The following is a 17,826-nucleotide window of genomic DNA, read 5'->3' as shown; positions in this document are numbered from 1 at the left end:
CTTCCATAGCTAGTAGATAAAGGTATAAAGTTCCTTTCACCTTTATCTGGCCATCATTCTCATATTACTGATACCATCTTAAATGGATGGCCACTTATCATTAGATGAGATCGCTTCAGGGACGTAGCTACCGCCGTATAAGCCGTATCAATGATACAGGGTCCCTGGACCCTGTAGTGTGAAAGCAAAAATTTGTAAAATGTAATCTACAATATCACTTAACCTGGTGCTTCCCGAAAAAAAAACTATGAAAAACTGCCTATAGGGTTTAATTTTAGAAATGACAAAAGTCAAAAAAACAATCCCTATTTTTTCCGGATTAAGTTTAAAAGTTGGAAACACCATACATCGTAATATTTACCTACCTATTTTATGCAAGCATTTTTGTTTCTTTTGTGAGAAATTTTACCCATCAAGGGCCCTAAGTTTTAAATTATTTTATTTATTGTCCTTACCCTTGTGAGTTTATGTTAGTAGACGCGTACTGACTTGCCACTAATCGTAATTCGAAGGTTGGCCAAAGGTAAACATTCTTTCTAATTAGTTCAATGTGGTATCAATTAAATTTATATATCAACAACATATTTGTTAGGATATTATGTTGCTTTATTACCTTGTTGTTGACATAATTAGGTAAATAACACTGATAAGAAAAGGTTCCTCGAAATTTTAATGAAAAATAACAGATATTATTTGAATAGAATTATAGTGTCTTCCTACTTCTTTAATGTGATTTGTTTTTTTTTCTCTTTATTACCGACAGATGTACAAATGTTAAATTAATTAAAAATAAAAGCAAAGAACAATGATCAAATGTAATTATTAGTCTAAAGTAGGTAAATCTTTTTGTATTGTTTTATGTCCAGTATGGGTACAACAATAGTCTAACGGGCGGTGATCGAACTGACCTCTTTGAGTTGAGTTGAGTTGAGTCGGCGCTTTAACTGCTAAGCTATTGAGGTTCCCGTTCATTCAATTAGAGCATGCCCCGGACTATTCTAGGACTGAGGACTAAATATAAAACTACACGTACTTAACTATATCTACTGTCAATCAACATCATTAACAACCCATATTCGGCTCACTGTTGAGCACGAATCTCCTCTTAGAATGCGAGCGGTTAAGCCACAGTCTGCCAAGCCCATGGCAGACTTCACACACGTAGAGAATTCAGAAAAATCTTGCAGGATTACTCACCATGTTTTTCCTTCACATGATTTTTAATTTCTTAAAATGCACTTTTTTATGAGGTTACAGGTGCATGCCCCGGACCGGATTCGAAGGCAGAGGCCATATCCACTGAGCTAACACGTCTCAACTATACTGTAGGTACAAGAAAGTCGATAAACTGCGTTACGATCTACGTTGCAGGACGTATCCGGTTTCTGGTATTTTTTATCTGTCATCGTCTTAACCACAATATGACGCAGGTAACTGTTATTGTGTAGATGTATAAGCAGTCGTAAACAATCCGGGTGTATCTATTTATCGTGGTCTAATTGATTTTAACTAACGAACGCCTGCGATTTCGTCCGCGAGTTTTTCATAAATCCCGTCGGAACAATTGATTTTCCCAGGACAAAGTGGCATTATATTGCTCAATAAACTGATGAAGTGCCAGCTGCATTAGAACAGGCTCAGCTGTTCCAATGATTAGCACAAAGAATCATCATCATCCTATCAGCCGATGGACGTCCACTGCAGGTCTTTTGTATGGACTTCCAAACATCACGATACTGAGCCGCCTGCGAATCCCTGCGATTCGCTTGATGTTGTCAATCCATTGGTGGGAGGTCGAATAACACTGCAGGGTCGCCATTCCTGCACCTTGGGACCCCAACGTCTATCTGCTCTTGGAACTATGTAACCCTCCCATTGCCACTTCAGCTTCGCAACTCGTTGACTTTGGTTCTTCTGGCTACTTACTATAGGCTGATGATGATTAATAAATCTCAGTCGCTTCTGAAGCGGTATTGTATAACGATGATTTTATAACTCGCTAGTCATCATCATCGTCATTATCAGCCGATAGACGTCCACTGCTGGACACAAAGCACAATGGTCTCGAGCCGGCAGCATCCAGCGACTTCCTGTAATCCGCTTGATGTCCTTGGTCCACGTAGTGAGGGGTCGACCAACTCTGCGCTTTCCGGTGCGGAGTCGCCATTTCAGCAACCATGGGACCCCAACGTCCCGCGTATGTGGCCCGGCCCGCCCATTGCCACTTCAGCTTCGCGACCCGTTGAGCTATGTCAGTGACTTTTGTTCGTCTGCGGATCTCCTTACTTCTGATTCGATCACGAAGATAAACTCTGAGCATAGCTTTACCTCTTTCACTCTCTATCTAACACGATACCGAAACAGAAAGATAGATATATATTCGAAACTCGCACTTGCGAGTCATCAAGTCATCGTTACTGAATAGCGCTTCGCTACTGATGCGCAGAAGATAATCTTAATTTGGTTTGTTGAGTAATAAAATGAATTGCATCTAGTTATTTTCCTCTATCCGCATTTAAAATTACGTTGTTTACTTAGATCATATATAAATGTAGGTATAGATGTTCTGAGCTTGTTTACGTTACTTAAAGCTACCTACTTCCTAGAGAACACAATTAGCATACTTCTTATTTATACCTATGTATTTAAAAACTGTCATCATCCCTAATGATTTAGTAGTAGGTAGTCTTTATAACTACCCTCAAATTGGTGATTAATCAGCCTAGCCACATTAAGGAACTGTTAGAAGAAATAATTGGAAATAAGTTGAAGGTTGAGTCAACTGTTATTGTTCCGATATTCGTTTCAGTCAATGGTCTTACAGCGAAAAGGTTCGACCAACACCAACACCTTAGAAGAAGCTCGCTTACCTAACTGTTGGATTATGGGCGGATACAGAAGGCAGTGATACTTGAGATATTTGAGAGGAGTAGAGCATTCATAGAGGATGAAATACTATAAATAAACCGATTTCAACACGAACGAAGTCGTGTGAATCTACTTGTCTAACTAAAACAACTTCTTTGGGCAGATACGTAGGGTATGTTATTAATAGGAAGTTAGGAAGCATTTACCGACGAAGGCTGTTCAGAAATTTGTCTAAACCGGCGCAAAAGTTATATTTGGATTTAATAAAGTTGATAGGAAGTCCATTATTACTTGTACCTACCTATTTTAAGCGACAGAGTTATCTATTTAGGATATAGTTTAGAAACAAGTTTTGAAGCGACGAAGGTTTAAAGGTAAACTTGTAGGTGGCAATAGGTATTTTAAATGTGAAAGCTTTGTGTGTTAATTACAACAATATGAAAGAAAGAAAGAAAGATCTTTATAAGAGTATGTTTCCGTGATCGAATCAGAAAGGAGGAGATCCGCAGAAGAACCAAAGTCACCGACATAGCTCAACGAGTTGCGAAACTGAAGTGGCAATGGGCGGGGCACATAGTTCGAAGAGCCGATGGACTTTGGGGTCCCAAAGTGCTGGAATGGCGACCCCCCCACCAGGTGGACTGACGACATCAAGCGAGTCGCAGGGATTCGCTGGATGCAGGTGGCTCAGTATCGTGATGTTTGGAAGTCCTTACAAAAGGCCAATGTCCTTCAGTGGACGTCCATCGGCTGATATGATGATGATGATGATGGTGCCTTACAATATGTGGCATAACCTAGAGAAGGGCCCTAACTCAGCATTTTGCCGCATACTTCCTACACAAAAAAGAAGTATGCAGCACTGATTTTCAGTTAGGACCCAGTTCAGGTGCCGCCACGTACACAGTCCAACATCCTATGTTAACTATTATAAAATAAGAACCAAATTAAAACTAATTAGGTAGATAAGTACATTGATTAAAGTTAAAATGTGCACGACTGATACTACAAGGGCTCGGTTCTGCACTACGTACGTTCGGAACCCTAATAAAAAAACACAGAAAAATAAAAATTTATTTGATTAAACAATTAAATGTAGGTACATCAAAACAAAACAAACAGGGACTTCCGGCTTCCAATTTTATTGATAATTAATACATTTAAATATATAATTACTAAATCGAACCATAATTTTAAAAAATACAGGAAACCACTTAGCTGAGTCACCCTTTTCTTATGTAGGTAAACTTGTCGATGTCGTAGAACATTTTATAGAAAGGTATACTTTATACGTTCGTCCAGGGAAATTGCTACCGCCATGCCTATTCCTACTTATAAGTATTAATTTTTCCCATAAACTTACCTATCATGGTTGAGATTTTTTTCTATGTAGGCTTATCATCATCATAATTTCAGCCAATAGACGTCCACTGCAGGTCATAGGCCTTTTGTAGCGACTTCCAAACATCACGATCCTGAACCGCCTGCATTCAGCGAATCCCTGCGACTCGCGTGATGTCGTCAGACCACATGGGTCGACCAAAACTACGCTTTTTAACGCGGGGTCGCCATTCCAGCGCCTTGGGACTCCAACGTCCATTGCTACTACAAATTTGCGACTCGTTGAGCTAAGTAGTGCAATATTCAGATAATATAAGGGACTTTGATTCTTCTGCGAATCTACTCATTCCTGATTCGATCACGAAGACTTACTCCGAGCATAGCTCGTTTCATCGATTCGATCGATTTTCTTAATCAAAAATTTCAGAGTTTTAAAGTTTTCCGGAAATCTTCAAGTAGAAAGCTAGCTTTTGTATTTTTTTCTAAATTTTCAATCTTATATTAGCTAACTAATAAGAGATATGGGAGATGCAGTTTGCTTAAGATTTTTTTCAAGTTTACATCTTACTTAAGTGCCCCCAATACTCAGATTTCATCTATTCACGGTACACCTCTGTGTTTGGGTCATAGAAATTGATATGTGTACCAAACGAATTGGACCAATAGATTCGCAGATAACAGACAGACTTTAAAATGTGTGAGAATTATGTATATTAGGTAGGTATATAGGTTTCGTTTTTGTACTACGTACGTTCGGATCCCTGAAAATTATGCTTTATGTACGGCTCCATACCAACGCATTGGTTAAAAATTCCCAAGATTTAAAGTAGGTATTCCAAAAATAATTATTATTTAAGCATTTTTAAATAAAATCATAGGTCAGTTTGATAAAATAGACAGTGTAGTTTCATATACCACCACTGCGCCATCTACTAGCTAGTGCCAAAATAATATCACGACTAGAACGCGTTGAGTTGTTAAAAGCGCCATCTAGTACGGCAGTACAAAACAGAAAAAAATAATATGATTTAATCTGAATTTTTTGATTCAAATTTAAACAAGATCTTTATTAACATTAAAAAATTGTTAAAATACTTAACGTTTTTAATTGTAACTGTACCAACGTTCTATGTTTTAAGTCAAAATTGCTAGTGTTGAGTAGTAGTAGTGTTACTAATGCGTTGTTAGATGACACCACAAGTCGTTAACATCGCAGTAACGTTTTGTGTTTTTCAAACTATATAGTCCCTGCTTGGAAAACTTTATTCGAACCGATTTTGATGAAATTTTTGTATTTTTGGATATCATTCTACTTCGTCAGAAGACTGAGTGATCAGAATTCAGATTTCAGACTCAGAGTAAACTGTAAGTGGTAAGTGGTGATCTTAAATATGATTCGTGAATCGTGATCGCGAATTCTGTTGCTGCCGGCTGGCTAAGTGGCTACGCTTTAAGACATATGTATTATGTTATGACTAGTGACTATGAATGACTACATTACATATTAATAAGTTACGAGTATGATTATGATATTTAATGAATACGTTATGCGTCAGTGTTACCAACTCTCCAAAATATTTATCCCTAAAGTTTGTGCAGTGTTACCAACTCTCCCAAATATTTATCCCTAAAGTTTGTGTCAAAAACCCCTAAAATCGCCTAAATTATTGAGTTGTCCCCCTAAAAAATATAAATTCATATTAATATGCTGTAATATGTTTCAAAAGTCTATATTTAATACAGACAAAATATTACGTCTCTATCTGAAGATTCAGATTTTTGAAATCATACATGTTGACAATGAATAAACTTAACAATTCTTTTTATTCGATGAAAATTGCCGCCAGTTGCCTCAGAGTGGTTGTAGAATAATGTATTATATGTCGTTATAAGTCGCTAGGCCAAGAAAGAAATTAAAATTATCATCAATTTAAAAATATTAAAGAGTCAAAAAATCCCTGAAAATACCCCTAAAAATATCCCATTTCACTTATTTGCCCCCTAAATCTGGGGGTTCCCTAAGTTGGGAACCCTGAGTTTGTGTTAAAAACACCTAAAATCGCCTTAATTATTGAGTTGTCCCCCTAAAAAATATAAATTCGTAATAATTTAGAAATAATATGCTGTAATTTGTTTCAAAAATCTATATTTAATACAGACAAAATATTACGTCTCTATCTGAAGATTCAAATTTTTTGAAATCATACATGTTGACAATGAATAAATTTAACATTTTTTTTTATTCGATGAAAATTGTCGCCAGTTGCCTCAGAGTGGTTATAGAATGACGTATTATATGTCGTTATAAGTCGCTAGGTCAAGAAAGAAATTAAAATTATCATCAATTTAAAAATATTAAAGAGTCAAAAAATCCCTGAAAATACCCCTAAAAATTTCAGACTTTGGGGAAAACCCCTAAGTTGGGAACCCTGTTATGCGTATTGCGTACGTACTACGTGTATTTTCTATTTTGTGTAAGGTGTAGTGTATGTCTACAGCCTGTGTAGTAACTACTCATAGTAGACATAAGCATGGCATAAGTAGATATAACATTTTGTTTGGGCGTTAAATAATTAAATACGTCACTGATACTACAGTAGGTATCTATTAATATTATAAAGCTGATGAGTTTGTGTGTTTGTTTGAATGCGCTTATCTCTATATTTGTGTGGATGTTTGTTACTCTTTAACCGCGCAACTACTAAACTGATTTAGCTGAAATTTGAAATGGAACTAGATTTTACTCCTGATAAACACATAGGCTATTTGTGAAAAACTAAATTTCACGCGGATGAAGTCGCGGGCGTCCGCTAGTGCAATATTCAGATCTCCATTCGTATACTATGTACATTGTGTGGATTCAATGGAAGAACCATAGTTAAAGCAGTACAAAAAATACATAATATTTCATTAACTTTCCAGTAGGTATAAAGCGAACACTCCAGTCCGCATTATCCACGAGGCAACTCACCGGAATTGACAGTAGGTAACTGCCGCGCTGCCCCAAAGCAGGATAGCGAGCAATAACAGTCCGCGCGGGGTGCTTTGGAATGAATGGGGTTGAAAAAACAAAACCGGGGAAGAAAGTTCCCCGCAACGTACGCAAGGAGAGGATGCAATGCCTCGTGGCTAGTACTCCCACCCGCATTTTCATCAGGGAGGAAATGACTCTACTATAAAATAGGTACCCAGCCACCAGGTATTTTATTAACTCTTTTATAAAATAAGTATAATGGCCCTACGGGCAAGACCTTGCTGTTAATACCCTGCCGTCTTCTTTTTCATTACTACAATCTCACCTGATGGCAAATGATGCAATCTAAGATGGAAGCGGGCTAACTTGTTAGAAGTAGAATGAAAATCCACACCCCTTTTGGTTTCTACACGACATAGTGCCGGAACGCTAAATAGCTTGGCGGTACGTCTTTGTCGGTAGGGTGGTTACTAGCCACGGCCGAAGCCTCCCACCAGCCGAACTATGCGCGTACAGTCCTTGATAGTCTTGTTTTATGCAGCCTAAAAATTTCGAAGGGTAGAGAAAGCCTCGTAAAAAACACGTAAAAAATACGTAGCGAGTTCTTTCATACTGAAAATATTGTAATTATAGTTAAATCACTACAATCTAATAGAGATGAACATAAAAAAATTCAAAAGGTTTTTATTTCAAAATAAAACAGGTTTTATTAACTATTTACACACTTACAAATAAGGTATGAATGCGAAAACCAGTGGTGTCGGGCGGGATACGCAAGGGCGCCGCGGTAATCGATATAGTCAATACAAAAATAACAAAAAAAACGGTTGTCTGTAAAGTCGGTTTACTGACGATAGTTGAACGTGACAACGTCTTAAGAAAATACTGATGGAATGGTTGCATTTTTCAAAAGAAAATGTCAGTTTTCTTAAAATACTGTTTATTAATTTTAATAGACCAGAATATACTTTATTTCTTGTAAAAAGATGGCAACCCTAGAGCGAGGGAATGACGCATGACGTCATCTTCTTCGAGCGTGCAGCCGGCTCCATCGAATTATAAGACGTTGTCACGTCAAAATAAAAATTCATTAAGAAATGTAGCATAAAAAATGCCTCTTTAAAATCTACTAATGCCAAATTATTTCGGATTCGCTTGGTTAGCCCAGTAGTAGGCTTAAAACGTACGCGCCACTAAATATCTCGTGACGAGAAATTGACAAAATTCAACCAATAGCGGCACAACTTTGCTTTCTCTTTCATTGCATTGGGACGAAAGAAACAGGACTGGGACAACTGGCGACACTAGCCCCTGTAACCAAGTGGCACTCTTTCTACGATCGCAAAGGCTTCGAAAACTAGAAAAACAATTATAGTGAATCGTGGCAAAAAAAAGCGATACTTTACGAGCAAATGTGTTATAAACAAAACTAATTTGTAGTTTTTAATAATTCTTGTAATGCTTTAACCTATACAAGTAAGCAGCGCCTGTATTATTTCCCAGTGCCATATAACCACTGTTTGGTGAAAAACTGGTGGTTTCGACTTGCTGAACATTTCGTTGCGGAAAGTTACTGAACACATGATACGAGGGTATGTGGACAAGTTTTATTGCGTTAGGATAAAAACTTGACGATGCACACAATATTTCTGTAGTCGGATTGAATTTTAAATTTGTAATCTTTGTCGTAAGGTTTGATATTACCTTCAAAGGCAGCGGATCACGAGTTGTCAACTTCTGTGTTTCGTAGACATTGACTATGCCTTCAGCACTACCGGTAGCCAATAACTGACCACAAGCACTAATATCCATACACGACGCGGTCACACATCCATTATCCACAAACTTGTTAATTGCTCTGTAAGTCGATAGATCCCAAATGGTAACTTCCCCACTAATACCATATGAATACAATTTCTCAGAATTGTGATCGAATGCCAGAGACTCAATATTAGTACTAGTTTTTAGTACTTTCAGTAACTCTTTTGATTTCGCACATATTATGTATATCTCACTGAACGTGTCGCTTGCAGCTAAAAGTTTTCCGTTAGGTGATAATCTGAAGCTTGTAGCTCTTTTAATAGCTTGTGGTAGTTGTACTGCTTTAGCTTCAGCTTTAACAAGATTGTAAACGTAGTAGTCATGGCTTGTTTTTGAGGTTATGAAAGCCTCTGTTCCGTCAGGGTCAAACTGAGCAGCTGAGACTCTCCAGCGATTTAATTGGAAGCTGTGGAGCTTGTTTTTGTCTTCACCGCCTATTGAAAATAACGATACAACACCAGATTGGCCTGCTACCAATGCAACACTCAGTTTCGGGTGAAATTCCACTGCAGTTATTAGCCGACCCTCATTTCTGCTTTTAGAATTTATTCTAGGAAAATTATGGATTTCTAAAATCCCCTTTTTTAAACCTCTTGATTTAGTTTTTTTCAAGTGTCCCACAGTTTTTGTCAATTTATTGCTGTCATCCTTTTGGTTTGTAATTTTTGCCCACTTTGGTGTACCAACCAAGACTTCATATTTCTGTTTGAGTTTCTGAGTATAAAGTCCATCACTTTTCACTTTGGTAATAATGTCAGCAGCCAACTGGTGGTCATCTTCATCAACCCATGCTGGTTTTATATCAACATCAATTTCATTTTCTTGGGATGAGATGTTTTCTGTGAACTTTTTTGATTTATTGAAGAGAAGTGATGAGACTCTGAAATTCAGAAAAGTCATAATTAAATGATTTGGAATGCCAAACAACATTCTTTCAAAAGCCTGTCACAATTTTAAAGTAAAGGCTAGACTTACTGATAGTCTAGGTCAAGAGACAAAAGTATTAGTAAGTCTCAGTTTAAGAGAAATTTACTGTAAATATTAACAGTTAGGTTAACCACTGGACCGAAATTGGCCTGGGTTTGGCGTCTGGGTAGGCTGTGAAAAAACATATCTTTTGTCCTTTTAAGAAATATGCAGTAAAATTTCTAAGATCAGAGTTTGGAAGTTGGTGGTGTTACACAGCGCTGGCCCGCCCATAGGGTGAACAGAACAGGTAGAATAACACAAGTGGAGAAGGGGAATGGAATCTGCCATACGATGGACCCGAAACTAGCATGTAAATCCATAGAATGCATAGGTATTTGTCTCATAATTAATTATTTTTGAGCTCTAGCTACATGACAGGCTCCATCATGATGGTGCGAGTACAAAACCCTGTCCAGGAGCACGTTGTATCCATCCGGTGGACATCATACAGTAGATGACATTTTTCAATTGATATATATTTTAATAGATTGATGATAAATACCAAAATAGTGAATAGGTCATTTGAAAGGCATTATAAAAAACATTTTAAAAAAATGCTAGAAGTAATAGATCAGTTCAGAAGTGTGCTAAACCACACATAGATAGAAGTGTACCTGCTAAGGGAGGGTATGCTTAAAGTTATTTGTGATACATTTCAGTTGCAGCATATCATCGTTATGGGAACTGCATGTGTCGTTTATGCAAAAAAACATGTCACAAGTTAATATTTACCTATTCTCTTCTTCGTCTAAGCTAGTATTTTTACGTTTCATTTTTGTTATAGGTTAAATATTATAGGGCTAAAAACAATCTTTAATTATTGTAACGATGATAGTAACGAACTAAAACTCAATAACACAAACTATAATGCACTTGAATTTTTAATCAATTTCCATTTTAACTACAACATTTTAATAATTACAAAAATAAACGTGGTAAAATCAACTTTGAAAACAACATTTTTGACTTGTGAAGTTTTGACTTTTGAGTGATTTTTGATTTTGATTTGAGCATGAGTTTTTTGACCAATGGCAATGGGTCAATCACAAACGACAAATGTAAGGGCCAATGGCGGATAAAATACAAATAGACCATAGATACTCTAGACAAAGATTGCTTCGAACACAGACTCCTAAAGATGGAGTTTGTTTTTTAACATGATTATTAAAAAAGCGTTTCGAAGATTATTCAATATTTGAAGATTATTCATTTGGCATTTATAAATTTAATCGACGAAATGTTTATGAAATTAATAACTTTCTATGAAGAATCTTTAGATTTCAAAACGATAGTACCATGTATTCTCAGACCAAATACCTATGGACTTGTATTGCGTCCAAATTTACCAAAAAAATGTCTGTCGTTTTTTAAAGGGAAACAAGGTAAACTCACAAAAGTATCGAAGAAAAGTTGTAAGTATAGACAAATCCTACTAATACTCTAAAAGCGATAGTCTGTATGGATGTTTGTTACTCTTTAATGCCGCAACTACTGAACCGATTGGACTGAAATTTGGAATGAGAATAGATTTACTCTGGATTAACAAATAGGCTACTTTTCATCTCGGAAAAATCCATGGTTTCCGACGGGTTTGTGAAAAGCTAAATTTCACGCGAATGAAGTCGCGGGCGTCCGCTACTTTAATATATTATGTGTCCTTACACTACACTCAAATATAAAATTGATTCACAAACACACACGCATACAATTTATACACAGTCGTTTAGATTCGTTACACAGAATACTCATTTACTTGATCGATGTTTTGCTGTTCTGTTTGAAGAATCGATTGTTTTTAGCTGATATTTTGATTAGCTGCTCCCTACGGTATTAGCCATTAAAAATATTAATGTTCACGTAATTTAATTTTAAATCCCGATTTCAATAATTGCTCGTAGTTATCAACTCAATAAAAATCAAAATGTAAGTTTATTTCTTTTTTGGCAGCGTTTATTACCCTATAGCTTGGTAATTTATCAAAATATATTTATCTACGCCTCGCGATGTTACCCGCGAAGAATAAGAATAATATACACGTAATTTAATTTTACTACCAACTGCAAAAAAGGAGTAGATTATCATTTCAACGCGCAGGTTTCTCTTGTTATAGCTCCACGCACTCTTTCTCACGGGACTCATTTTGCGATTTCCAGATCTGACAAAAAACCTTCACCTGCTTTGAAATCCCAAACCGGGGCAATTGTTAAAAAATACTATAAATATTGGTAAAAAAACATTACGTAGATAATGCAATGAAACAAAAATATAATTTAATTTGTCAACTCTATAGAAATAAATATAATTGAAATGTCTGTTTATTCTGGCTAATCTCTGGGACGGCTGGACCTACTTTGATGGGACTTTCACTGACACATGCCTAATGTTATAAGGAGTAACATAGACATAGATAATTTATCCCCATATTTCCAAGAGAACGGGGACTAAGCAAGTGAAACCGCGGGGGGTTCGCTATTAGTAAATAAATTAACATAAAAGTTAAAGTCACTAAAAACGATGTTATTACAAATCAATTAAACAATTGAATGTTATTAATTGATTATGAAACACAGCTAAAACTCACGTGATATTCTCACGATTTCTCACTATATACTCACAATTCAAACTGATGATCATGTTTGGATCGTGCCGCGGTGCAAGAACCAGCTCATGACTAAGGGCCCCGTATGGGTTCAAAACTAGTCGGGCATACTCTGACCTAATATCACGTGAGTTTTGGCCGTGTTTCATAATCAATTAATATGAATAACACTCACGTTAGTTTAAATTCTAAAATAGTCGAACGTTAATTCAGTATTTTCTAAAGATAACAAATTGATTTAAAATCAAATACTCATAAGTAAAATATTTTTACGATGAAGGGTCTTTTGACCGTTACCCGTCCTTCTTGGTAAGAATTTTTTCTTTCTTTCTAGTGTTAAATAATAACATACATCTTTTTTTTTTTATTTGATATAATTGAATTAGAAATACAAAAGAAGCTTAACTTCATTTTTTAATAAACTAGATTTTGACCTTTTTTATGCCATTCAACTACACAAATTGGCATTTTTAAGAAGCTTTATAAACGACGAAAACTATTACAATAGTAAAACATCGATTCCAAACAGTTTCCATATCCGTGTTAGATCGTTGATCTTATACTTTGCCAAAGGGGTAGCGTCTAGCAAGGCAGGTCCATAAATAATTAGTCTGCGGTGTGTTCTGTTCATGCTCTTTAATCTATATCGAGTCGGTAAAGCAGTTCGTGAATTGTCAAATTTTAGAGTTTACATTCGATAGTAGATGGCGCAGAACTGGATACTTTTATCGTTTTCTCTCTTGTGGTAGTTTCACTCTATTGTTGGCACTTTTGAGTGAAACAGTAAATTTGACCAATCGGATACAAGACAGCGACAATATTTAGAGGATTTTATTGGTCGTTTTGTGCGTACGAGGTAGCCATAACTTTATTATAACCCAACTGATCGTAAAGCATACAGAGGAACACTCAAAGAAATAGTTTTGACTACCTTTATCGGTTAGTCGTATATCACAGTCGGGGTGATTTCATTTGTCGTACTTTCAGTGTTTCATTTGGATGGCATCGCATTGCGAAAACAAGATATTATTTTTTTGTGTTTCTAGTGTTAATGAAAAACAACATAATCCATAATATTATTAAAAACGACAAGCAAAAGGACTATTGTAAAGTTGGTGATACTCATCTCACTATGAAGATGAAGAAAATATTTTTCATTCTGTGACCTTTTTACATTCTTAAATGTCAATATGGATCTTATTCGAACGAATTGAAATCCAGTAGTGCAAAAGTGATCTCGAAGCAATTTACAGCCTGGCGTGTTAAACAATGGGGCCGAAAAAGGCTCCGCCATAAAAGTATTGAATAGACCCATCGCCGTCCATATACCAGTCATTGATGATTGATGACATCGATACATAAAAAAGACGCGCGAGGATGGTGCAGCGCCTCGGTCATGCAGTGAGGGGCTCGAGCGATGGTCAGCGGGCGGCGCGCGATGCTCGGTGGCAGACCGTCGGGCGGGCCGGCAGGTCGGCTGAGCGCAGCTAGTGATGAGCCGCGATGTCCGGCAAGCCGGCGAGCGTGGCCGCGCCGCGAGCGGGCGTGGCAGGCGCGCCGCGCGTGCTGGTCTACGTGGCGGAGGCGCGCCAGCTAGAGGCGGCCGCCGCGGGCCCCGCGCCGCGCGCCGCGTACGACCGCCACTCCGACCCGCCCGCGTACTACAAGCCCTTCGGTGACTCTGAGCCCAGGATTAACTCGTTCGAATCAGACGCCGCGGCTCAGCGGGAAGACTTCTTCCCCGCCCAGTTGATAAAAGAAAACTGTATACGGACCGACGAGAAAGACAGGCAGAGTGCAGTGAAAAGGGATTGTGATACCCAGTGGAGTAATGATACGTACGTTAGGATACCTTTGCCGCTGGGTGAGTTCGGGTACCAGCGATGTGCCACTAGTGTAGATAATAGTATGCCCATGGTGCCGGTGGTGCATCCAAGCCAGTTCAACGAGAGTGCTGTGCAGAGTGATATGAACTGTGCCGACAGGGAGGTGGTGGGCAAGAGTTTTGTGAACTACCAGTTACTGGAGCAGAGCGTGTCGCACCAGTCCATAGTGAACCAGAGCATCAACATTCTGAACCAGCAGGTGGGAGTGGGCAGGGCTCTGAGCGAGGAGGGGCCGCAGCTGGTGCGCACAGCTGACGGAGTGGTGCTCGCTGTGCTACCTTCTGTGTTATCTCAGTCGGAAGCCGAACTGAGGACTGTGCATAGTGAATTCTCACAAACAATTACTGTGCCATTGGGATGGAGGAGAATTGTTAATGGGACCTCTGTTTTGTATGTTAGGTAAGTGACCTTTATTTACTTGTTGTTGTCATACTTTGTAAGAATCTTTTTAACTGACTTCAAAAAGGAAGAGGTTCTCAATTTGATCAGTATTTTTTATACAAATAATGTGGTCTTCAAATTACTACATAGCTAATATTAATGTTCTTATTAATTTATTTTATGATTTAATTTATCATATCTAATTCATAACAAATCTGTAAAACCATCATTTGATCACAAAGAGAGATACACCCTAACATAGCTTGTTTCATCGCCCACTGTGTGCCCATAGTTAGCGACCAAGTCAAGTTAGACTTGGTCACTTGGATATTCGAGTAGGTCAAGCCAAATGAAGGGTGAACAGAGAGAGTCTTCTGGTGTAGCTACATCATAAATAATCAGTTGTTTTGTTGACCTATGGCATGTTACTATCCTGTGAAACCCAGTTTTTTTATGCATATAGGCTCATGTTTAACCATAATCTAACCTGATGGTAAGTGTAGATACATTCTAAGATGGGACACGCTTGCCTATAGTCAGATCGGGTAGGTATTTTAAACAATGTAAATAAACAAAAACATATGATTCAGGGGTGCTCAACATTTTACTAAAGAATTATTCACGAATATTGTCATGAAATAAAACTTCCTTTGATAGACATTTTTTTTTATATTTTATGTTCCTATAAACTGTTATTTATCGAACAGATAATGTATTTAGGGTTCCGTGGTCAATAAAGAACCCTTATAGTTTTGTTTTTTTATTATGTATAAGCAAGCACCGCTTAGCTGTACGCTTGATTGTAAGCTATGAGGCAGCCTTTGGTAGAACGTGCTTGCCTAGAAGATGCCTATTCACTCTTGACTTGAAGATACCCATACCCATGTCCGTCTGTCCTTCTATCTGTAACTCAATTACTATTAAAAAATTGTAGCTTGACTATGAAAATTATGTACGCTATTATAGGCGTAAATTAAAAACTTGACAAGTAGTTTTTACTCGTTTTCTCGTAGTGTGGGTTATTGTTAGATATACGTTTTTATGTAGAATTTGATGAGTTTGTTAAGACACTACTTTTCAATTTAGGCCTCTATTTGTAAAATATTAAGATTTAAAGTGCTAATTTAATTTCGTACTAAACTAAATAAAATTAAAAACAGTAAACGAACAACAAATAACAATAATAAACAATAACAACGAAACGAGAACAAAACGAAATAACAAAAATTATAAGGGAAGAAAATACGCACAACAAACTGGATTTAGTTAACGAATACTGTGAAGTAGGAGTATTAGTCACAGACAAAAAATAAAGTAGTGTTCTGTGCTGTGAAGTGTGAACTGTCAAATCTTCTTTTGATATGATAATACGATAATACGATTTATAAAATTAATTAAAGCTCTTATTTAATTTTATAAATGCATATTAATACCCATAAAACTCAATCTTTGTTTTTCAAAATGGTTTGTGACTCATGTCTGCTTGGGGTATTTAAGGTTCTTTTTATGTCGTTTGTGTTGTATTTCTGCAAACTCTATTTAATTAACATAGAGGAATTAGACATGGAAATGCATCGCACCCAAATGCGGCAACAAAATTGTCTGTCGTTTTTAGAGGGGGACGAGGTAAACTCACACATCGAAAAAATTTAACAAGAATAAATAATAATTATAATCTGTACACAGAATATTCAATTAATGGATCAATGTTTAGCTGTTCGTTCGTTCGTTAGAAGAATAGAATCGATTTTTCTTTTATATATTGTTTTAATTTATTATTAATTATAATTATGTTTTTGACGACCTCCGTGGCGTAGTGGTATGCGCGGTGGATTTACAAGACGGAGGTCCTGGGTTGGATTCCCGGCTGGGCCGATTGAGGTTTTCTTAATTGGTTCAGGTCTGGCTGGTAGAAGGCTTCGACCGCGAAGGCGTACCGACAAGCGATTTAGCGTTCCGGTACGATGTCGTGTAGAAACTGAAAGGGGTGTGGATTTTCATCCTCCTCCTAACAAGTTAGCCCGCTTCGATCTTAGATTGCATCATCAGTTACTGACTGAACATCAGTTACTGAGTGAGACTGAAATCAAGGGCTACCATGTAAAGAATAACAAAAATAAAATAGAAATATTTTCAAATTAAACGTCACGTCATCTTTTAGTGAATTAGAAGTTGTTGACCGTTTTTCATGCCATTGACTGACTGACTACTTACTACACAAACCGGAATTATTAGGGAGCTTTTTAGACGACGAAAACGATTACAACAATGAAACATCGATACAATCGATAACGCGTTAGATCGTTGGTTGTTTGACAGAGAGGTAACGTCTTGCGGGGCAGGTCTTTCTATAATTGGTCTGTGATAATTAATTTGTTGTATGTGAATCCGGACTCAAAAGGGCTAGAACTCAGAGCCGTAAAGCTTATTATTAAAAATAAAATGTATGTGAATCGAAACGAAAAGTGTCGCTTAAAAGAACCTTTTTGAGTAGTATTATTGTTGTGTAAAAAACCTAAAGTTGTGGACTATAGAAGGTGCCTATTCACTCTTGTTTTGAAGTTACTTAAAAGAAACTTATCACTGCTGTCTGCAGTAGCAATATTATGATTTTAATACCCCTCCTACTTCATTTTCACCCTAACAAAACATTGAAAAGTATGGGTATTGTAAGGTTATTAATTCTATTTTACCCAGGGTTGTTTGTCTTGGGTTGAGTGGAACTCATTGGTTACCTTAGCTCTGCTCTGGTATCTACAAATGGTAGATTCTGATAAGCTAGATTTTTAAATGTTGACTGATTATAGTCCATTTCCCTCTTGGCCTTTTTCACATTTCATTGTATGCTAGGGTTAAATCAGCAGCTCAGGCATCCTTTTAGGTGGCCAATTCAACCCGATGGCTGAAATATATATGTATACAAATGATTGATTAAATAAAAAACCTGTGCATTGAGATTTGTGAAAATTTCACCCCTACAGGCTTAA

At 37.1% G+C, this 17,826-nt stretch overlaps 2 protein-coding genes across 4 annotated transcripts in view; one reads left to right on the top strand and one right to left on the bottom strand.

Annotated features, from left to right (window-relative positions):
• Positions 1-7,851: 7,851 nt before the first annotated feature.
• LOC112054764 (U3 small nucleolar RNA-associated protein 18 homolog) lies at positions 7,852-11,032 on the bottom strand. Its single transcript, XM_024094654.2, has 2 exons — positions 10,706-11,032; positions 7,852-9,884 (listed from the first exon to the last, which is right to left on the bottom strand). The coding sequence occupies exons 1-2, from the start codon at positions 10,744-10,746 to the stop codon at positions 8,627-8,629; spliced, it is 1,299 nt and encodes a 432-aa protein (XP_023950422.2). The 5' UTR covers positions 10,747-11,032; the 3' UTR covers positions 7,852-8,626.
• Positions 11,033-12,364: 1,332 nt separating this feature from the next.
• Positions 12,365-17,826, top strand: part of LOC112054766 (uncharacterized) — a 96,635-nt gene continuing 91,173 nt past the window's right edge. Inside the window, exon 1 of one of the 3 annotated variants that reach the window (XM_024094657.2) lies at positions 12,365-14,857. In XM_024094657.2, the coding sequence (XP_023950425.2) occupies positions 14,076-14,857 (782 nt within the window). In that variant the 5' untranslated portion in view covers positions 12,365-14,075. The remainder of the gene's footprint in view (positions 14,858-17,826) is intronic. The other 2 variants (XR_002887470.2, XM_024094656.2) reach the window with 2 other exon arrangements.

Source organism: Bicyclus anynana, chromosome 12, assembly GCF_947172395.1.
Source record: "Bicyclus anynana chromosome 12, ilBicAnyn1.1, whole genome shotgun sequence".
Taxonomy (NCBI): Eukaryota; Metazoa; Arthropoda; class Insecta; order Lepidoptera; family Nymphalidae; genus Bicyclus; species Bicyclus anynana.
Note: the sequence above shows the minus strand (reverse complement) of the source record. Positions and strands in the feature narration are given on the sequence as shown.